The 23,727-nt window shown below is 18.6% G+C and overlaps 6 protein-coding genes across 6 annotated transcripts; 1 reads left to right on the top strand and 5 right to left on the bottom strand.

Annotated features, from left to right (window-relative positions):
• Nucleotides 1–1,294: 1,294 nt before the first annotated feature.
• PGAL8A_00335700 (casein kinase 2, alpha subunit, putative) lies at nt 1,295–2,302 on the bottom strand (the record flags this gene model as incomplete). The annotated part of the gene is made up of 1 exon (XM_028672390.1): nt 1,295–2,302. One exon carries the CDS (start codon nt 2,300–2,302, stop codon nt 1,295–1,297), a length of 1,008 nt encoding a protein of 335 aa, XP_028528947.1.
• Nucleotides 2,303–4,303: 2,001 nt separating this feature from the next.
• Nucleotides 4,304–4,840, bottom strand: PGAL8A_00335600 (pterin-4a-carbinolamine dehydratase, putative; the record flags this gene model as incomplete). Its single annotated transcript, XM_028672389.1, has 2 exons — nt 4,304–4,510; nt 4,724–4,840. 2 exons carry the CDS (start codon nt 4,838–4,840, stop codon nt 4,304–4,306), a joined length of 324 nt encoding a protein of 107 aa, XP_028528946.1.
• Nucleotides 4,841–5,194: 354 nt separating this feature from the next.
• Nucleotides 5,195–5,695, bottom strand: PGAL8A_00335500 (D-tyrosyl-tRNA(Tyr) deacylase, putative; the record flags this gene model as incomplete). Its single annotated transcript, XM_028672387.1, has 1 exon — nt 5,195–5,695. One exon carries the CDS (start codon nt 5,693–5,695, stop codon nt 5,195–5,197), a length of 501 nt encoding a protein of 166 aa, XP_028528945.1.
• A 1,253-nt stretch (nt 5,696–6,948) lies between these two features.
• Nucleotides 6,949–9,826, bottom strand: PGAL8A_00335400 (conserved Plasmodium protein, unknown function; the record flags this gene model as incomplete). The annotated part of the gene is made up of 3 exons (XM_028672386.1): nt 6,949–7,026; nt 7,229–7,256; nt 7,371–9,826. The coding sequence occupies 3 exons, from the start codon at nt 9,824–9,826 to the stop codon at nt 6,949–6,951; spliced, it is 2,562 nt and encodes an 853-aa protein (XP_028528944.1).
• Nucleotides 9,827–11,450: 1,624 nt separating this feature from the next.
• Nucleotides 11,451–13,478, bottom strand: PGAL8A_00335300 (IWS1-like protein, putative; the record flags this gene model as incomplete). Its single annotated transcript, XM_028672385.1, has 1 exon — nt 11,451–13,478. One exon carries the CDS (start codon nt 13,476–13,478, stop codon nt 11,451–11,453), a length of 2,028 nt encoding a protein of 675 aa, XP_028528943.1.
• A 2,937-nt stretch (nt 13,479–16,415) lies between these two features.
• Nucleotides 16,416–21,389, top strand: PGAL8A_00335200 (mechanosensitive ion channel protein, putative; the record flags this gene model as incomplete). The annotated part of the gene is made up of 1 exon (XM_028672384.1): nt 16,416–21,389. One exon carries the CDS (start codon nt 16,416–16,418, stop codon nt 21,387–21,389), a length of 4,974 nt encoding a protein of 1,657 aa, XP_028528942.1.
• Between the last annotated feature and the right edge of the window lie 2,338 nt (nt 21,390–23,727).

Raw genomic sequence — 23,727 nt, 5'->3', positions numbered from 1 at the left:
TTTATTTGTTTTATTTTAAATTTTTTATATCTTATTCATATATCTAAAATAAAATTATAATTTAAAAAAAAAAAAAAAAAAAAAAAAAAAAACACAAACATAAATATAAATATAAATATAAATATAAAATTAATAAAAAAAAATTTAAAACTAGATAAAAATAAATGTGTTTTGTTTCATACTATTTTATTTTATATTCTCTTTTTTATAATATTTTGAAGAACTTCAATTTTTTGTTATTTTTAAAATGTTAAAACATTTATAGTGTGTATTAACAGGTATATTATAAAATACGTAAAATATAATTTTTCCTTGTAAAACAGAATTATAAAAAAAAAAAAAGTAAAAATAAATTAAATAACCATTTTAAATTAGATAACGCATATGCTTTTTTATTATAGTTAAGGCAAAATAATTTTATTACATTTAATATAATTAGTAAAGAAACATATTTTATAAATATTTAAAAAACATAATACAACGATATCAAAATTTAAAAGAAATTGTATGATTAGATCTATGTTAAGAAACTTACTAAAATTTTTTGTCTTCTATTATATTATTGCCTAATATATATCACACATATAAACGATAAATTAAAAAATGAATTTTATAATTATATTATAAGGGCTTTACAGGTTTTACTATTTATTAAAAATAATATCGTGTATGCATTTAGATAAAATTAAGTTAAAGAGGTACATAATACCAGATGTAAACTTTAAAATGTATAGAACGTAGTATTATACTTTTGTTTATTTCCCCAATTAACCAAAATACTCATAATTCTAATGAAATATTTTTTTGTATTTTTAATTTTAATATATATGTAAACAAATATATATATATATATATATATAATTATATTAAAGAAAATTTTTCTATTATTATTTTAGAAAATTTTAATTAGCATAATTTTATAATATTCATTACGCAATTTTTTTTATAAAATTTGTGACAATTTTAAAAAATATATCTTAACAATTTAAAAAAAGTTAAATAAAATAAAATAATAAATATTGAATATAAAAGAAAAACATAAATATATATATATATATATATATGTATGGTTGAATTAAATAATATATATAAAAAATAAAAAAAAAAAAAAAAAAAGAAAAAATACAATATAAATATGTATAAAAAAAAAAAAATACAAGAATAAAAAAATGGTATAAAATTTTTTATTATATAAACATACTTTATATAAAAAAATTGTGAACAAAAATAGAATATAAATTGGAAAATAGTTACAAGCATATAATTAAGTTTAAAAAGAAAAAAAATTGAAAAATTATAATTCTTCTCGTACCTCTCTAAAGTAAGGATGTTCCATAGCTTCTTTTGGGGCTATTCTTTTAGCATGATCATAAACAAGCATTTTATCAATTAAGTCTATAACTTCATCTTTTGCAATATCAATATTTGATTGTGTTAAAAAATGAGACCATGGTTTTCTTTCATATTCACCTAATATGTTAAGGTAATGTGGTTTTAATTTAATATTATATTTTTTTAAATAAGCATGTAGATCATCTGTACCCAAGACTTTTGCAATTTTAACTAATTGGTCATAATTGTCATGACCGCAAAAAAAAGGCTCTTTTTTAAAAATCATTCCAGCTAACATACAACCAAGACTCCATATATCTAAAGAATAATCATATAATTGTAAATCTATTAACAGTTCAGGTCCTTTATAATATCTACTAGCCACTCGGACATTATATTCTTGACCAGGGTGATAAAATTCAGCTAAACCCCAATCAATTAATCTTATTTGCTTATTTTCATGATCTATCATAATATTATGAGGTTTTACATCTCTATGCATTATACCTTGACTATGACAATAATCAAGAGCTTTTAAAATTTGATAAATATAATAACGTATATCTTTATCAGTGAATTTTGGATATAATGTTTTGAAATCAATATTATTTATATATTCAAAAATTAATGATGGAGTTTTTGTTACAGGGTCTTTCACTATATCTAATAACTTTATAATATTTGGTCCTCCATGTAAATTTTGTAGAATCTTAATTTCTCTTTTTATCTTTTTTTTTTTAACAGGCTTCAAAACTTTGATTGCACATGGTCTATTATATTCAGTATCATACCCATTAAATACTTCACTGTATTTTCCTCTTCCAATTTTTTTCATTATTTCATATCTGTTTGGTTTATTCCATTGTAATTCTAAATTATCATAGTCATAATATTCTTTTGGTTTATGAATGTTCACATCAGCATAAAATTTCGGTATATATATCCTTTTGTTTATTGAGCTCACTGACATTATTTACTTTGTAATTTTTGTAATAAAACTTTTAAAATATAAATGATATAAGAAACACAAAGATATATATATTTTTTTTTTAGTGAAATAACAATAATATTAAATATAATTATTGTTATTATTTATCCATATCATATATACTATAATTTCCTCAATTTTTTTTATGAATTTTTGTTATTTTTTATGTTTTTATAAATCCTTACAAAAAATTTGTTCAATTTAATTAAAATTTTTCAATCTTGTATTCTACTTGAGTTATGATGAATTTTAGATTTTTAGCGTTTTTTATTTTAATTTTTTATATTAAAATCTTTTATTTTTTTTGTTGCACAATTTTATATATTTACTCTTAATACTATTTATTGTTTATTTTACTTTTGTTGTTAACATATATTTATATATGTATACTTATATTTTTTTTTTTTTTTTTTTTGATGTAAAATAAATGTATTAACCTTTTTATCCTTTCTTTTTTTTGTTTATTAAGAGAATTCATAGATATAAAGAACTTAATTTTTATTAGTGTGAATTAAAAAAATTTAAGAAATAATGATAATTTTATTTTTTATAAAAAATATTATATATATATATATAATATTCCATATATAAAAATATTTAAAAATATATATATATATATATATAAAAAAAAAAAAAAAAAAAAAAAAAAAAAAAAAAAAAAAAATAAGATATACATGTTATAAATAATTTTTTTTTATTAATGAATACTAGTGTATATTATTACAATAATGCTATTTTTATAATTATGTTATAAAATTTATATATTTTAATTATATAAATTCTTAGAATATGAAAAATAAAAAAAAATATATTAATATTTAATTTAAAATAATCGTAAAACAATATTTAAACTCTTAGCCCATATAGAGTAAATTTTTTTTATTTCATATATACAGTGTATTATTTGAAATATAAAAATAGTATCATATGTTATTTTCTACCTTATTTTTTTAAAATTAATTATATGTATTTTTATGAATACTTTAAATGACACATCATGCTCTTATGTAGAAAATGAATTTACTACATTATTTTATATTGTTTTCATTTCCTCTTTTCCTCTTTTGTTTTATTTGTTTTTCTTCTTTTCAATAATGTATTTTACATTTATTAATTAATTATAAAATAAATTTTTAAAGGAAATAAACATCAATATATAAATAAAAATAATGAATATTTATTTTTTTTTTTTTACATAAGATATTGTATAAAGGAAAATATGTAAATAAACTAAAAATTTATAATGATGTTATATAAGTAAATGAAAAATTTAATAAAAATAATATAATTTAAAATTAAATAAAATGATAAAAAAAAAAAAAAGATAAATTAGATATACAATATAGTAATATATTTATTAAAATAATAAAATCATCGATATATACAAGAAAAATTGCTGTATTTTTTAATAATAGATTAGAATAATAAAGTAGGTATTTATTTGACTTGAAGTATAGTTTGTTTACATTATAATTTAAATATAATTTAATGATTAATTTTAATTAAAATTAAAAAGAACTTTTAATTTATGCACAAATAGAACAAAAAAAAAAAAAAAGAAAAACAATATATATATGCCGAGCTATTTTAAGGGATTTTTATATCTATTCATTAATTATAATTTAATTTTTGAAAATTAAATTAAGTATGGAAAATATAATGACATAACTTGAAGTATCTTTTATTAAACTAATTTTTATTTTGTAAATCTTTTAATTTAAAGTTGTTTATTTCATATATTTGTTGTAAAAATATGTTAATATATATATATATATATATTAAATATATGTATTAACTTTATTATTATTCCTTATTTTCTTAAGATCTTCATTAAAATTAGAATAGAAATTTTCTTTTTTTTTTGAAAAAAAAAATAATTGTTTTTTAAATTTTTACGAAAAATTCATTCAAAAATAGAATAGATCATTTTAATTGAATACATAAAATAATTAATTAAATTAAAACATATAATGTTTTCACTTGCTAATGTGTTTTTTCTTTAATTGTATCATGTTCATAATTCTTCAGGGTTTCATCAATAATATGAGCCAATTTTATATCTTTATCAGTTATATCTTTTGATATGTGCGTATGGATTTTTATTTTTACTTTATTATAATCATTTATATATTTACAATGATGATTTAATTTTTCATTATATTTGGATATCTCATTCATGAATTTCCATGCCTAATTGTTAAATAAATTATATTAATAAATTTGAAGACACTATTTAGAACAATCACAATAATATTATAATAATGATATAATAATTATAACAATAATGATACTCTAACAAAAATAGTAATAATCATAAAATATGAATGTAATGCTTATAAAACACGATAAAAATGATAATAAATTAATTAGATATATATTATTCTGATTATATATTCAATTTACTTGAGAAAAAGATGGAAATCTTATTTTTCTTTCTATATAATTATAACACTCTTTTTTAGTTTTATAATTCCATAATGGTATTAAAGTATTTATTTTATTTTTATCAAAAATTATCATCCTTAATTTACAAAAAAACAGATTTAATTGCCAAATTTCACTAAGTAAAAAAAAAAAAAAAAAAAAAATTCAGAAATATACACTTTTATTATCAATAAAAAAATATATCTTCAAAGTATTTTTTTTATATAAAGGTAAGGCATAAAGATAAAAAATAATAAAAGTGTGTTAAGTACAATTTATATATGAAATAAGTATTTTTTTAAAAATCAAAATTTAAAGCATGCAAAAAAAAATTTTTTTTTCTGAATTTTACAGTGGAAAAACTTCATTCTGTATATATCACCTACTAATTTTATATAGTATAATATTTTAAATCGTATATATATATATATAAGAATTAAATAAGAATGATTATTTATTTAAACTAATATCATGACTATCAATAAAAATAGTAACAGGTCCATCATTAGTAACTTCAATATTCATATGGCATCCAAATTTTCCAGTTTTTATTTTTTCTTGTTTGTATTCCTTTACAAATTCTTCAACTATTTTATTAAAAAAAATTAAAGCTTCATTAGATTCTTTAGCTAAATGAAAATCGGGTTTACTTCCTTTCTTTGTGTTTGCAAATAGTGTAAATTGAGAAACAAGCAATATTTCATAGTCTAAATCTTTTACACTTTTATCCCAACTTTTATCATTATTTGACCATAATCTTAAATTTAAACATTTTTTAATTATATATAATGCATCTTTCCATGTATCATCTCTATGAATTCCAATAAAACAAATTAATCCTTCATTTATTTTACTAAATACTTCTAATTCATTTTTATTTTCATTTTCATGAATAGGCTCTTTTTTGACTCTCAATATAGCATTCTTTACTCTTTGAATAATAACTCTCATTTTTTATTCTTTTTTTTTTTTTTTCTTTGTTCTTGTTCTTTTTTCTTTTTCTTTTTCTTTTCCTTTTTCTTTTTCTTTTTCTTTTTCTTTTTCTTTCTCTTTTTTTTTTTTTTTTTTTTTTTTTTTTTTGTTTTGATTTTTAATTAATATTTTTTTTAAAATTTCATTATTTTACTATCATAGATATATATATATATATATATATATATATATATTTTTAATATACACGAACTCAACAGTATTGCAACTTTTTATCACTAAGATTTATAATTTAGGATAATACATTTCATAAAGAGTTAATAATATTTATAACTATCAAGTTTTTTACTTTTTATTTATATATTTAACTTTATTATTCATTACATTTCAGTAAACTTTTTTATTTTCATAAAATCATTATTTTATATATATATTTCTTATATATATTATTTTAAAAATCCATTTATTATCTTTTAAAAATATGTTTTAAATTTTAAGTTGTAAATATATGCTCTAATTTTAAATATTAAAACAAAAATTATTTTTACTAATTATTTTAAATATATACTATATATAATAATTTTTATTTATTTTATTTTTTAATTTTTTAAAAGATATAATTTTAAATAAAAATGTTTTGTGACTTAAAAAGAAACTAAAAAATACACAGATCATGAAATTTATTCGTATGGATAATTTTCGAAATTTACAGTATTTTTATATATTGATATAAAATAAAGAATTATAATAAATGTATAGACGCAAAAAATTCCCATAAAATTTTTTATTTAAAAATTTATATTAAGCAATGTATAAATTAGCATAAAAATAAAATAAAACAAAATGATATATAAATTGTAAACTAGGAATATAAATAATAAAATCACAATAATAATATAAATCCAACGAAAAAATAAGAACAAAAAACAAGAAATTAAAATTTATTTTTAAAATAATGAAAAAAAAAAAAAAAATTTAAATCAAAGCTTATTTAAAATATAATTTTCCCTACATTCTTAATTATAAATCAAAAATCTACATACAAAATTCATTAAAAAACAATAATTTAAATACATAAAAAAAAAAAAAAGAAAAAATTAATTTAATTATTTGTTTAATATAAAGAATTTTACACTTACTACAATAGAAAATTACCAATAGAAATTCAAAAATGATAACCTAAAATTTTCCAGAATTTTTTGATGGACGCAGAATAAAATAAAAATAGATCTGGGATAACTGTTCCATTATTATGAAATTTTTTTAATTTCACCTTATATCATTTTATCTTTTTCTTCATTTTTTATTATATTTTTTTTCATTTTTGATTTCTTACCTTCTTTCTTGTTCTCCTATAAAAATATTTTACATAGAAGCATATATTTGTGAATTTTCTATAAATATAAGATGTATTAAATTTTGAATTTTTTTTTATATTTAAAACTTTTCGTAGTGAAAAAATAATGTGTTAAAATTATATAAAGTTAAACATCTTTATTATTAAAAATAATTATATTTAAAAAAAAATTATAGATTATATGTTTATGATCTTACCTTTTCTCTATTTAAAATTACGTTAGTTCTATAAAAAAAAAAAGGAAAAAAATTTTAATTTTAAAAAAATATATATAACTATTTGTAAAATATATATAAATAAAAACATTAGATAAGTATTAAATCTGCAAACATAACTTACTTTTTTAATCTTATTTTTTTTTGAGGAACATTAAAAATTTGTATATCTCTTAAAAATTGAGGAAATGGGGAAGGTGTTACTTGTATATTTGCTTTTTTTTCAACCCTTGTATAATGGTATGGATTAATTTTATTTTCATAATTATTTAAATACTTGAAATAATAATAATCATCATGCAAATTGCTATTTTTCCTAAATTCACCTGATTCATTTTTTAAGCAATTTGTATCCTTTAATAATTTTTGCAATCTTTCTTGATATTCTTTTTTGTCATATTTAAATATATTTTTTGGTGTTTTTTTTTCATCATTATTTCTCTCTTTTATATTCTTTTCATTAGGATCGTTAATATTTTCCATCTTAATGTTTTCTACTTTATTATACTCTTTATCCAAATTATTTTCACTATTATTTATATTTTCAATGTAATTTTTATATTTATTTTGCTCTATACAAGAATTAAGTTTGTTTATGTTTTCATTTAATCTTCTTATTTCAAAGTTCACTTCTTTTTCCTCTATATTACTATCATTAACATCATTATTATTAATATCCTTGTTATTCACATTTTTATTAACATTACTTTCATTGATACATATATTATTAATACCATTATTATTAAAACTACTAGTATTATTATTAATATTCACTTCAATATCATTTGCATTATTATCATTAGCATCAATTTCACTAACATAATTATTAATATCACCATTATTTGTAACTTTATTGATATCAACAGTATCAGCATTATTAATATCAATATTATTAATATCATTATTAAAATTTATATCATTATAGTTATTATTAGTAAAAGCATAGTTACCATCATTATTAATACCAATATCATTAGATTCGTTATTATTAATATCACTATTATTAATTTCAACAACATTATTATTATTGTTAATAATAACATCGTAATTATCATCATCTATATTAATATCCATATTATTAGAATTACAAGTATAAGTATTAGTATTATTAGAATGATTATTTTCATTTTCTAAATCATTATAAATATTTCCTTCATATAAATTATCTTTTTTAGTTTTGTATGAATCACTGGAATAACACTTATCGCAAACATATTCATCATTTCCAGTTAAAATATCTTTATTAAAATCTCTCAATTTAATAATTTTATCATTTAAATCGTTATTCTCCACATTGTTTAAAGTGTGATAAAGAATATCATTATTATCACAATTATTTTTCATTAATTCATCACTTAAAAAAGTGATGTTTATTTTTTCCTCTAATTTTTTGTTTTTGTATAAAATTTCATCAACTTCTTCATTATTAGAAGATACACTGCACAAATAATTTATATTTGTACTTTTATTTTTTGAAGAATCACTACTAATATAATATGAGTTAAAATCAACATTTTCTTCTTCTAAATGAGATAATACACTGTTAGTATTCTTTGATGTGTTGTTATCAGAAGAATCATAAATCTTCAAATGTTTATAAAGAGAAATATTTTCATATTCATTATAAATATCACAATCAACATTTTCTTTTTTATCTGTAGATAACAAATAATTAATATGTTTATTTTCATCAAGTTCATCGTGATTTTTTTCATTATAACAATTAACTATCTTATTATTCATATAAATATATTTGTCTTGATTAACTTTTTTATTGACACAAATATAATCTTCTTCTACATCTTTTTTATCGTGTAAATTTTTTTTTTCAATTGAATAACACTCTAATACATTTTTATATTTTTCCTCATCTATCTCATTACTGGTAGAATATTGATCAGTAGTTAGATAGTGTTTCGATTGAAGTTCTATTTTCTCTTCATTATTTAAATTTTCATATTGATTAATAATTTCATCATCTAATAATTTAGTACTTACAGAGGTATGAAATAATGTTTGTTTATCAAAATTATTTTTTTTAATAAATTCTTTAACATCATTACAACTTAATTTATTAATATACGATACAATATATTCCATTGGAGGTATTAAAAAAAAAGAATCATTTATATTATTTTCATCTTTAAATGTTTCTTTAATTAAATTATTTGTTTTTGAATTTGTTTTCTCATCTGATGAATCAAATATTGTTTTAATATTTTTAAAAGTTCTATGACAAATGGTGTCACAAATATTAACCATAAGATCTTCAATATCTAAAAGATTAGAATTTATTAAGTGATAATTTTTATTGTTTTCAATAAATGATGACACATCATTATAAATATATTTCAAAAAAAGTATATACTCTTCATCTTCATTTGTAGTTTTAATTTTGCTAATGTCATTTCTATCATTAAAATTTTTTATAGCATATTTCTCTTTTTTTTTATTATTATAAGTTTTACCTTTGAATATATTAAATAATTCTTTTTTTATAATATTTTGATATAAGAAATCTATAAAAGCTTGATCTTTTCTTTTTTTTTTTGATGTATCTTTTTTTTCTTTTTTTCTCATTTTCTTAAAACCTTTTTTTTTTTTTTATCTTATATTCTTCATATATATCCTTACAAATTATAGCAAATAGCATTTTATGAGAACTATGCTTTAGTTATCATATTATTATTTTAATCATAAATAATAATAATATTTTTTTTTTTTTTTTTTTTTTTTTTTGTAATTAATGAATATGAAACGAAATTATTCTTTTTTCATCTAGTATTTCAAATGAAACGGAATTATTAAAATATCCATTTTCATTTCTCCTTTTTCTTTTCTATATTACTGTAGAAATATATCCATATATTATTTTATAATAAATATAAAATAATATATAGAAATAAAAAATAAAATAGAAAACTAACTAATAATATTAAATATAAAATAATAAGAAAAAAGTGTATTAAATTACCAAAAGCCCTTAAATAAAATATATATACATATATATATATATATATGACAATAAAGTAATATTTAAATGTTTTAATTTTATGGTATTTTTTTCACTTAAATATAGTTTTATTGTTTTTCCTATTTGCTATTAAAATATAAAATTTTCTTAAAAACATTGTTCAAAATAAAGTTTTAATAAATGTATTAAAATTTAAATATTAAAAGAATTGCTTTAAAGAAATATTAATAGGGATTGTTTCTATATGTTTATTTACGCTACTTAATTTATGCTCAATTTCCATATCCTATTTTAATAATAATTTTTTTTTTTTTTTTTTTTTTTTTTTCAATTATAGTTGCACATGTATGCACATTAAAACATTTTTTTTTGTATGTTTTTCATATCCCTTTATTTTCCTAATTAAATATATAATTTTTTAAGAAAAAGGACAAAAATAAATATATTTTATACTAATTTATAAAACTAAATTGTGTACACATATATGTGCTATCTTATTTGCTCTTTCCCTTTTTGTTGATACCATCTATAACACGTTTATCGATGAATTTTGTAAATGTATTTTTTTTTAAATTTATTAAAATAATAAAAACTTGATTTACCATTAAAAAAAAAAAAAAAAAAGTCACTATAAAATACATTATCTTTGTATAGATTCTATATATTTTTTATATAGAAATTTTATCTGCTATATTACTAAAATAATCAAAAAAGTTAATATATAATTTAATAAATAGAACGTTTATTTTTAATCATATAAAAAAAAGAAAAAAAGGAGAAAAAAAAAAAAAAAAAGAGAAAAAAAAAAAAAAAGAATAAAGGAAAATTAATTTATGCAGTATTTTTTACATTATGCGCCAATTCCTATTTTTTCTTTTTTTTTTTCTTTTTGAAAATTACATAAACTGTATAAAAAGAACTTTTTGTTTAATCATCAAAAATTATAGCATCAGCAAATCAAAAAAATAAAAATTATTTTGTTTATTTTAACATTTTTCCCAAAATAAAAAAATTCAAAATTTTTGTCAGATTTTATAACATTTTATAGAGATACACTAAAAATTTAAAAGCTTTAAAAAAACAATAAAATTTTAAGTAATAGAACAAAATTGTTTACATATATTCATATTCTTATATATATATTATAGTGTTAATATATATTATTTTATAAATATAGTCTTTCTACTGTTAATTATTAATTTTTTATTAATATTTTATATGTCTGCACATTTAGGGTGCAACAGCAACACCTTTGCCTTCAATTGATACTTTTTGTGTTTTTCTGAATCTCTTGTTTAATTTCATGCTGTCTGTTAATCTTTTAATTTTACTCTTTGGAATATTTTTTTTACTTGAATTAGGCATAGATGAAGGTACATTAATTAGAAAAGAACATTCACTGTTGTAAGGTATAGTTGCATGTCTTTTGAATTCATTTTGTTCTTCTTCTTTTTCTATACATATAGAATCTGGTATTAATGTTTTTGCTTTTTCAAGAACTTTTTTATGAAATTCTGGATTTTCCATAATTTTTTTTTGCCTTTCTTTTAAAAATTGTTTATAATTAGAATTTATTCCTATAATTGGTCCCATCCAATTTTGTAAAATATTTCTTATTAACTTTTTATTTTCTTCTGTTTCATCTTTATGTGAATGTAGATATGTCATGATTTTCCCTAGCTGACTTCCTCTTAATGATTTAATAGTTATTGGTAACTGCTGAATAACTTTTAATAAATTAGTTCTAATTGTAAAATTTGGCAAGGTATTTTTTGATGTGGGCATAAGCCACAATGCTAAAACATGATATATATTTAACTTCATAAAGAAAGGTTTCCATTTGGGTTTTGTTAAAATTTTGCAAACTTCGTCAATTATTTGAAGTTTTGATGTTGCTGGTTTTTTTTCTTTCATATTTTTTATGTCTTGTTCATGAACTAAAATCATTTGATTTAAAACATTTTCACAATACTGAATGCCATCGTCTTCCGAAATTTTTGGTGCCCTTTTTCTTCTATATTTCAAATTTTCTAATATTTCATCAAAATAGTTTTTCTTTTTCCTTTGTAATTTATTAGAATCATCATTCTCCAATTCATATTCTTCTTCATCTACAACTATATCACTATAACCCATTTTCTTAGAAGAATATTTTTTTTTTTTGTTAATATCATTATCACTGTTTATTCCATTATCTGTTTCTTCTTCATTTTCTTCTTCTACTTCTTCAGCTATATTAGCAATATATTTACTTTTTTTTAAACGTATCATTTTTTTCTTTTTTTTTTTTCTTAATGTATTTTCATCTGTATCATCACTTTTTTCTTCATTACTTTCACTTCCACTTAAATTTCTTTTTTTTTTATTAAATTTTCCTTTTTTTTTTTTTTTTATTAATTCTGTAGATGTATCATCATTGTCTACATTAGTTTTCACTGTATTTTCATTACTTTCTATCATTTCGTCGTTTTCATTTTTATCAAAAAACAAAGTTCCTCCAATATTTTGTTGTTTTTCATTACTTATATCATCATAAGAACCAATATTATTTCCTTCTGATGCGTGTTTATTTTCAAAAATGTTGTTATTAAATGAGTCATTTTTAAAATAATTATCATATTCTTTGTTATCTCCCACGCATCTTTCATTGAAATTTATTTCATTTTTATGTTCCACTTCATATTTCATATCTACTTCTATTTTTTCTTCCTCTTCCTTTTCCTCATTTTCATCCCCAAATATTTCTTCATTTTTTTCTTCTTTTACCTCTTCTTCCTCATTATCTTCATTCTCGTATATCTCTTCATTTTTTTCTTCTTTTAAATATTCTTCCTCTTCATCCTCCTCTTCCTCATCATTTTCCTCATTTTCATCACCAAATATTTCTTCATTTTTTTCTTCTTTTAAATATTCTTCCTCTTCATCCTCCTCTTCCTCCTCTTCCTCCTCTTCCTCTTCATTTTCCTCATTTTCATCCCCAAATATTTCTTCATTTTTTTCTTTTTTTACCTCTTCTTCCTCATTATCTTCATTCTCATATATCTCTTCATTTTTTTCTTCTTTTACAAATTCTTCCTCTTCTTCTTCATCTTCTACTATATCATCTTTTGTTTCTTTTTGTTTTTTCTTTACATGTAATTTTAACTTCATTTTTTCTTGAAAGTTTTCTTCATTGTACTCTTCTAGGCTATTTTCATCATTACAGAAATTAGAAATTTCCAATGATTTATCTATGTTTTTATTTACATTTATATCCATTGTTTTTTCTTATTTTTTTGATTTTTTTTCTTTTTATCAATGTTTTGTTCAAAAAAAAATTAACTCATTATCTTCAGTTGTTATGATATCCTTGTTAATTTTGCTTTTAAATTTACATTTAAATTGTTTTCTCTTTTTTCTTTAATATTTTTTTTTTTATATGAACACGTAATATCACAAAAGAGTGGCAATTATTTATATTAAAATTGTTTACTTCGTTATCATAATTATTTATATTTAAAATATTGCTCAAATTCATTAATTCATCATAATTCCTTAAAAATTAATTTATATTAAAAATAGTGATAAATTTGGTAAAATTAATTTAGAAACGTATAATATATTATATATATAAATATATATATATAAATATAAAATGCAAAATAAGCTATGAAATTCTTTAAAATATATATTTTTTTTATATATTCATGCTTTGATAAAAAAAAAATTTTAGCTTAAGCTATTTTTAAAAAACTCGTAATAAATAAATTTAAAATTTAGATATATATTACTCAAAAAAAAAAAAAAAAAAAATAAAATAAAATAAATTATAAATTTGTAAATGTACTTTTTATTTATATGCCATTTATTATGACTTTTCATGAATTTAGTAAAAATTACAAGAAAAAATAATAGCTCACAAAAAAATGGATGTTTTACAAATATAAATTAATATGTCAAAATTGTAAAAATTTAATAAAAATAAAATATACTTTTTGTTATTTGTTATTAAACATTATTAAATTATTAAATAATAAAATGGTATATAATTTTTTTCATTATTTTTTTTGAAGGAACATTTTTTTTTTTTTAACAAATAAAATGTAAAAAAATTGCGCATGTAACTTTTTAACGTTATTTTTTATATATATGATATTCTATTTAATTTATTTAAAAAAATATTGTGTGTAATCGAAATTTGCAAATTTAATTCTTAAAAAAGGACCTAGTTAGCTTTCTATTTTAAATTTGTGTAATATGCATATCTATATTCATAAAATGAAAAAGTTAAATATTAAAAAAGAAAATTATTTTGGTTAATTTTAAGAAAATTCATAAAAAAAATGTCCAACTGAACATTGATATTACAACAATATGATTCATTCTTTATACATATTATTTCTTTTTTAAACATATGTTAACATAAAATCAAACTTTAACCTTATTTTTTTTTTTTATGGACAGTTTTTTTATAAGAATAAACTTTATATTTTATTTTTAAAATTTATGCATAATTTTTAAATAAAATACTTCTAAAAAATAAAATTTACAAAAGTGTCATAAAAAAATATTTAAAAAGAATTATTTTATCATTTTTTCTTTATAATCATTTATTTATAAATACTTTTTATATCAACATATCTGTATACCAACGATGAATTATCATCTAATATATTTAAAATTAAAAATTTTGTTATTTTGGTTTTTTTAAAATGTTTATATTATTGTAGATAGGCTCTATTATCTGAACCTATATAATTTCTACTTTTTATCATAGTCATGTCTAATGTACATTCTTAAACAGATTTATCAAATCGAAAACAAATTAAATGTACATGTTTGTAATACATATAAAATTTCTTTCAATACAAATTTTTTGAAATTTAGTCAAATAAAATAGTAATATTTTTAATTTATTAAAAATATTTTCAAAAATAAATGACACCGGTTTCAGAAAAATACAGATCACATGGATATATATAATCTGTAAAAATATACTTCAAATTTTAAATAAAATTTTTTTGACTTATACAAAAATGGAAAAAAAAAAAAAAAAATAACACATTCTATATTAAAATTTTGCATTTAAGATTCTTTTCCTGCTGATAAAAATTTAATCAAGAATATAAAAGTATCCTTGATACAAAAATGAATTTTGTTTTATTTTATTTTCTGTACATTTAATATACAACTTGAAAAAATTATGATTAATATGATTATTTTTAATTTTTATTTTTGTTTACATTTTTTCATTTAAGAATTATTTGGCATTCATATATTTTAAGTAAAAATATATATATATATTTAAATGTTATATAACCACATTTTTTTTTTTTTTTTCTTATAACCTTCAAAATATTGTCAAATTCTATATTAAATATATTTTTTAAAATTATATGCTGTCAAATCAGTTCATTTAATTTCTCTTATTACTAATAAATATTTAGGTGTATTTTATCCATTATAAAAATATTATATATAATAAGCTATTTTATAAATATCTATGCTTTAGCTTCCATTAATAATTTAATAAATGAAAACAATTTAAGAATGTATTTAAATTAATACTGAAAATTAAAAGAATGTAAAATATATAATAAATAAAAAATGCTATAATGAAGCATTTGCTTTGCACTTAGAATATAGCCTAATTATACTTTAAAAAAAAAAAGATTCTGAAGAAAAATAATTTCTTTAAATATAATCTTAAAGTTATGAATACATATAAATATGAAATAAATTTTTTACATATTTGTGACATATTTTTAGTTATTTACATAAATTTATGAAATTTATACTCCGTCTAAAAAAAAAAAAAAATTTTCTTTTTCTGAATTATGAAAAATTTCTTTGTCTAAAAATTTCTTATCTTATTGTTGAATTCTTAAAAATTTTTAAATTTATAAGAAAGTAATTAAACTGAATAAAGAAATAAAAGTATAAGGGACAAGAAAGAAAAAGAAAAAAGAAAAATATTTTAAGTAAAAAAGAAAAAAATTTGAAAGAAAATAGAAGAAAAGCTGAGAGACAATAAAAGGGCTATTATAAGAAATTAATGTTATATAGAAAATATACTAAAAAAAAAAATATCAAAAAAGAAAAGAAAAAACTATTAAAACGAAAAAAGAAAAAAAGAATATTTAGTTTATATAAAAAAAATTAAGAACAAAAAAAATATATATATATATATATATAATTAGAAAAATATCGAACAAAATGAATGAAATAAAAGATGAAAATTTTAAAAATAATTCCAAAACAAAATATCCTCAATCAATGATGGATATTTCTAGATCATATATAAACAAACAGGATAGAATAAATGCATTAAATTTATATATTCAAAAATCTTCCTATAATCCTCAATTTTTACAAGAAGAAGAGGAAGAGGATGACGAAAGTGAAAATGAAACAATTGGAGATATAATATTCCGAATAGTATCTATAATTTTTCCAGATTTTTCACCAGGATTATGGTTTTTTATTCATTTAATTATGAATTTAATTGTTTTATGTGTTGGTTTAAGCTCTTTGTCAGAACCAAATGTTCATGACCCTATAACAGAGCCAAAATATAATAGAAGTTTTATATTTGGTAGTATATATTGCAGTTTTTTAATTTTGGGAGTAAATATTGCATCTTTTGCTATGTTAATGATTTTTCATGCAATAGTTCAAAAAGTTATATTAGAAAAAATGTTACAGCCAAGTGCTTTATGTGCAGCTTTTTATAATACAGTAGATCCCGAATTAGTTTATTTATTATGGTCTTCTGTTCAAATAATTTATTGGCGTAGTAATCTTATTTTAAAAAATGGAGTAGATAAAAGTGGTGACTATTATATTTTAAGGATATTTGGATATAAAGATCAAGATAACCCTTTTAAGTTTTTATATAGTATACATTGGTTAATTACTTTTCCTATATTATTATATATAGTTTTTGCTGCACGATTACTTTTTTTATCTATTATTTCTTTCGTTTTTGAACTTGGATTTTTAATGAATGCCCATGATTTATTAGGAAGATACTTAAGAAAATATGGTACCTTACGTAAATTTAATATTGAATGGTTTATGTTTGTAGCTGATAAACAAGAAAATATTAGAGCATTATTTGGATATGAATTGTATCAAGATGAAAAATTAATTAGACAATTAGAGACAAATGATATAAGTAAAAAATTCGTTCAAGATAAAGCTGAATTGTTATTGTTTAAAAATTTACCTAGGAATTGCACTTGTTGTAAAATACCTTTAAAAAGAAATAAAAAAAATACTATGAAATTATTACTACCACCAGTTTTTGAAGAAAAAAATATTATAAAATCTGAAAGCTCTTCCATAAAAAATTGGCTAGCTTGTCATTATGTGGTTAATACTCCCCCTCTTTTATTTTTATTAAATAATAGTATCGCCTTAACAAATAAAAATTCTATTAAGAATGGAAGTGAAATTTTTTTTAGGCAAATTATAATGTCTTTAAAAATATATCATCAAGATAAAAATGACACTTTTGTATTTACTGGAACTCCTATGAATAATAACTCATCAGATGAGTTATCTCCAAATAATAACAAGTTAAATTTTAACTTAAATAAAGCCTCTAATATTATAACACAAGAAGAAGAATTGTTATATAATAATACAACAAAACAAACAAATACAGAAGCAAAGAAAATTAATTTAGAAAATATTTTTCATGATATTGATCAAGATGTAAAAAGTGAGGAGAAACATCTAGAAAGAAATGAGGAAAAATATTCAATTAATTCAAAAAATAAAACGAAATTGAAAAATAAAGGAAAAAAGGTTGGGAACAGTAGCAATACTACTCTCATAAATAAAGGAAAAGAAAAAGTACTGGAAAAAAACATAAATGAAATAGATAACATAGAAAAAAAAAGTACTTCATCAAAAAGTAAAGAATACAATATTAATAATAAAAGCAATGATAACGAGAATAATAATACATTAAAAGGATTACAAAAAGAACATAATAAAAATTTACCAATGAATTTAGATAATAAGAATGAAAAGACTAGTGCTATAAACGATCAAGAAGAAAAAAAAATAGCTTCTAGATTAAATAAATTTCGTAAATTAAAAATGAAAGAAGTAAAAAATACTATAGATAATAATAAAAAGGATGAAAAAATAGAAAAGGTCAATGACAATGCCACTAATTATGGTTCCATATATAAAAACACCCTTAATGATAATAAAAATAAAATAATACAAAAATATTATGATACAAAAAATTTAACTAATGAAAATATTCATGAAAAAACTCTGATGGAAGAAAAAAAAGAAAACTTAAATATTACAGACAAAACGGAAAATACTACTTTGAATTACCTAGACAAAAAAGTATTCATAGAAGAAAAAAATACTGATTCTAATGAAAAAACAAATATGAGTATAAATGATTCAAAATTTAATATTTATATTACTCCATCTTTATCAGAAATACCTAATGAAAATAGTGAATTAAAAAATAATATAATGAAAAATGATAATATAAATGATGACAATATAGGAACAAATATTAAAGATGAATTTAGAGTAAATAATAAGGAAATAAGAAATTCTTACATTAACTTAGAGAAGTATAACAGTATGACTGTTGAAATAAAAGATTTTTCTATTGAAGATGTTTTAAAAAAAAAATATACTACTGACACTATACATCAAAAGGAAACTCAAGATGACAAAAAATCTGATCCTTATATGAAGACTATGAGTAAATTTGGCAGTTGCGACATTAACGAAGAAAATAAAAAAGATGTAATTATATTTAAAAAGATAGATGCACTAGGATCTCCTTTAGGAGAAAAAGAAATTCTACAACAAGATATTTTAAATAATGCAACTAACTTTTTAAATGGTACAAACAAAGAAACAGAAACAAGAGACATTAGTGCTTCTTTTATTAATAGTGATAAGAAAAAAAGAAATACAAATGAAATGAGTAAAGTTAGTAAAAAAATTAAAAATAAAATATCTTCGAATAAAAATGCATTTTTTTATCAGTCACATTTATTAAATGAAGAACTGAATATACTAGAAAGAAGTGATGCTATAAATGTGAAAAAAGTTAAAGATAATAGAAGAATAAAAGTTAGAAATTGTTTATGCATTAAGAAAAATAAAAAAGAAAAATTAAGTAGAATCAAAAAAGATATATCATTAGAGATAGATGATCCATTTATTATGAATTTAAGAAGTCCATTACAGTTAAATATAAATGGTAATGAATTTATAACAAAAGAAATGATTGAAGTGTTTTTAAAACCTGAGGAAGCGGAAGAATTTATGAAAGAATTTGATTTATCTGGTCATGGAAGAATTGATGTTTTAATGTTTAAAAATGCAATAAAAAGAGCCATAACATGTAGAAAAAAATTTATAAAGAGTTTAAAAGGTCAAGAAAGCATTTTAAAATTAGTAAGAAGATTAATGTCGATATTAATGTCTTTTTTAGCTTCTGTTGTTCTTTTATTTATTTTTGGAGTTTCTGCTGATACTATAATTGTCACGGGTGCAGCATTTATAACAGCAGTAACAGTTATATTAAGTTATATGTATACAAGTTTTATAACTTCAGTTATATTTATCGCTTTTTCTAATCCTTACAATATAGGAGATAGAATAAGATTGGATGGGGGGGAAGCAATGTACATTAAAAAAATAAAAACATACACTACCGAATTTGAAACAACAACTGGAAAAATAGTTATTTATGAAAATTCAAAATTAAGTAATGCGAAAATTTATAATGAAAGTCGTTCAAAAAATGCTTATATTGATATTTCTTTTAAAGTAGATATTAATACACCATTAGTAGCTCTTAAAGAATTAAGAAAAAGTTTACAATTTCTTGTTGATAGTAGGCCTAGTGATTTTTGCAAAACTAAAAATTTATACTTTGGATATTCTTTACAGCCAGGTCATTTTTACGAAATAAGTTTTTGGATTAAATGTGTTGAAGGATGGGGGAATTGGAGAAAAGTTTTTGAATTGAGAACAGATATTTATGATTTTATTATTTTACAATTAAGATTATTAAGTATATCTTACCGTTTGCCAACTCAAAAAATTGGATTTACTGCTCCTCTAAACATTGCTGATAATAGTATTTTAAAATTAAATAGAAATAAAGGGTTTGAATATCCTAGTACACCAAAGGAAGCTCGTAATCCTCTTTTTGTTCCGTCAGTCAAACATAAAAGAGAATTTGATATTTGTAATTATGAATACAATAATAATATGAGTTTTCTATACAATGATAGTAAAAACAATACTAATAATTATATTAATAGTATAAACTCACCAAATATGTACAATTATAAACGTACAAATAATTACTATTATAATACATCATCTATTTGTAATCATAATAATAATAATGATAAATCTATTAAAGAAAAATCGAAAGATTTTTGCAATAATGAAAAAAATTATGATAATTTATTATGCAAAAATAATTATTATGATGATATTAACTCTTCTATAAGATATAGAAGTGTAAAAAAGGAAGTGATTAATAATTTAGAAATAGATTCAAACAAAGAAATTTTAAGTAATGATTTCATGAAATACACTGAATATTATAAAAATAAAAACAATATACTTTCAAGAAATATGGATAATTTTTCAGGTGATAGTAATAAGAATAGAACAGTTGAAAGAAGAATAAATTATGATTATATTGACTATACTGAAAATAGCTTCCGCAAAAATACTAATTCTTGTTGCAGGAAGAACGAAAATATTATAGACGATCAAAATAATAACTGTTGTGATAATTTAATTTCAAAAAGTAAATATCTCCAATGCGATGATCAGGAAATCAACTTAAGACAATCAATGGAAAAATATGATTATACAAGCCATATAAATACATATTTTAATAATGTAAATTCTTATCACGATAATTATATGTACAAGGATCATAAGAATAGTAATGAAAATTTTTTTAATTACTCAAATACATATAATCAAAAATATCAAGATTCACTAAAATTGAATTATAATGATAAAGAATACTTTTCATATGAAAGTTCCTCTAGTTATGACAGCTTTGAATGTGTTAAACATTTTTCTAATCTTCATAACAAAAGTCACGAATTTTTAAATAAACAAAAAAGAAATATTTTTACATATCAAAATAAAAAAAAATACATTTAATTCAATAGTTTAATACAAATTTACTTACATTTTTATTGTTATAATTAATATGCAGTTATCAGATTAAAACACGCTCACTAATTTAAAAAAAAAAAAAAAGAAAAAAAAAAAAAATTGCACTTATCGTATATCCATTTAAAAAAATATAGATTTTAAATATATCTATCTTAATTGCCTAAAGGTGAATTATTTTTAGGAGTAAAAATATTTCAGTTAATATTTAAATTTTCACGTATGACAAAAAATGTTGGATATTTTTGAATAAATTTGCAATTTTATTTCTTAATGTTAATTTATTTGCATTCTGCACCATTTATAAACAGTATTTTTTGCTCATTTTAATTCATTTGTAAATATTTATTTTTATATTTATTTTAATATTATATATACAATCGCTTCCATTTAATGTTATATATTTTTTTTTCTTTTATTGTCATTAAATTATTAATATATATATATTTTTCATAGAATGATATTATATACTTGTTAATTGTTTAGTTAGATTTATTTATATATGTAAATTCAATAATTTTTCCATGTTTTATTTATTCACTATTTAATATTTATATATTTATCATTTTTTTTTTAATTTTTATCTGTCTATTACGTATAACTTTTAAATTTTCCTTAAGTACCCAATTGTTGTAAATACTTTAAGTAAAAAAAAAAAAAAACAATTTAATTAAAAGTTTGTCCTCATTTTTAACTAAATTGTAGAAAATAATATCAATACTATTAAAGTAATTCACAGTATATATATTTCATTTAAATAAGCATAATATATTTACATTTCGACTAATTTAGTAGTACAAATATTACATTTTAGAATAAAGAAATGATGTTATTCATATTATTTTGTTGCAATAATAAGGTTATAGGCCTGTTATAAAAGTAGGTACATAATTTTTAAGAATAAAAAAAAGTTTTCCTTGTTACCAATATGTAAGTTTAAATAAATATTTTTATTAAAAATATCTTTTATATGTGTTAATAGGTCAATGTTAAGAGAATAGTTCCCTTTTCAGTGTTTTAAATTTATAAATTTAAATTTGCATGTAGCATCCATACTTCTTAAAATAATTACATAAAAAATTTTAAAATTATTTTATAAAATTAACATATATAGATTATTCTAAATATCAATTAAAAGGAAATAATTGAAGAATTATAGTTTCTTCTGCATGTTAAGTGTAATAATAAATTAAATTATTATATCATATCTTAAATTTTTTTATTTTTTTACGTTATTATAATAAATGTAAAAAAATAGGTTAAACATATTACAGTAAATGTAACAAAATATACTTTAATTTTTATTTATTTATTTTTTTTAAAATAACAAAATATTAATTTCCCTTCATGTTACAAAATATATATAATATATATATAATATGAAAGTATGTATATTATAAAAGAATAAATAATCTTAGAAAAAATGAATATATATATATACGTAATTTAGTTTTATAATTTTCTTTATAAAAAATAAATGTTCTACATATTTTTACTTCTATTTTTTATGCTTCTAATATTTATATTATTTCCAATCATATTAAATGAGATTTATTAAATTTTTTAGATTTTTCATAATTCTATATAAAAGAACGTAGATGAGTTTTTTGTTGCATTTAGTTTTATAAAATAATTTTTATTAAATTTCCGCAAAAATAAAAACATTGTATTTTATTTTACAAATATTTAATTAATAATTTGTCATTTTATTAAAAATGAAAATTATAACCATGCATTGTTCTTTAAAATGAGTAAATTAATTTTTTATTTTGCAAAATAAAAAAATAAAAAAAATTAATACAATAAAAAGGACATAAATATTTTGCTAGAGTATAATGTTATACTTCTACTTAAAATTGTTTAACTCTTCTTTTTTCTTGATGAAAAAAGGGGTAACATTGAATAAAAATACAAAAATAAAAAATTATAATATTAATATTTATTTATTAAATTGTGATATTTATGCTTAAATTTGTAAATTTTAAAATACTATAGAAATTAAAAAAAAAAAAAAATATATATAACGTTGCACACAAAAATATGCAATTTTTTTTCCCCGTTAATTAAATATATATATGTATGTAACAATAATTTTTTAAAAAATTTAATAGTAAATAGTTCTCCTTAAATTATTATATGATCAAACTCTTTACATTTTCACGTAGGTGCTAGAAGAAATTTATAAAAATTATATAATTTCATAATCGTATTGAAATATATGAATATTTATTCAATTTATTTTACACACAAGAAGTAAATTTCGGGATACTGATGAAACTATATGCACACACGTCATGAAAAAATAAAAACTTCGCAAAAAAAAACA

Source organism: Plasmodium gallinaceum (genome assembly GCF_900005855.1).
Source record: "Plasmodium gallinaceum strain 8A genome assembly, contig: PGAL8A_v1_98, whole genome shotgun sequence".
NCBI lineage: Eukaryota > Apicomplexa > Aconoidasida > Haemosporida > Plasmodiidae > Plasmodium > Plasmodium gallinaceum.
This window is presented reverse-complemented; position numbering and strand designations above follow the sequence as displayed.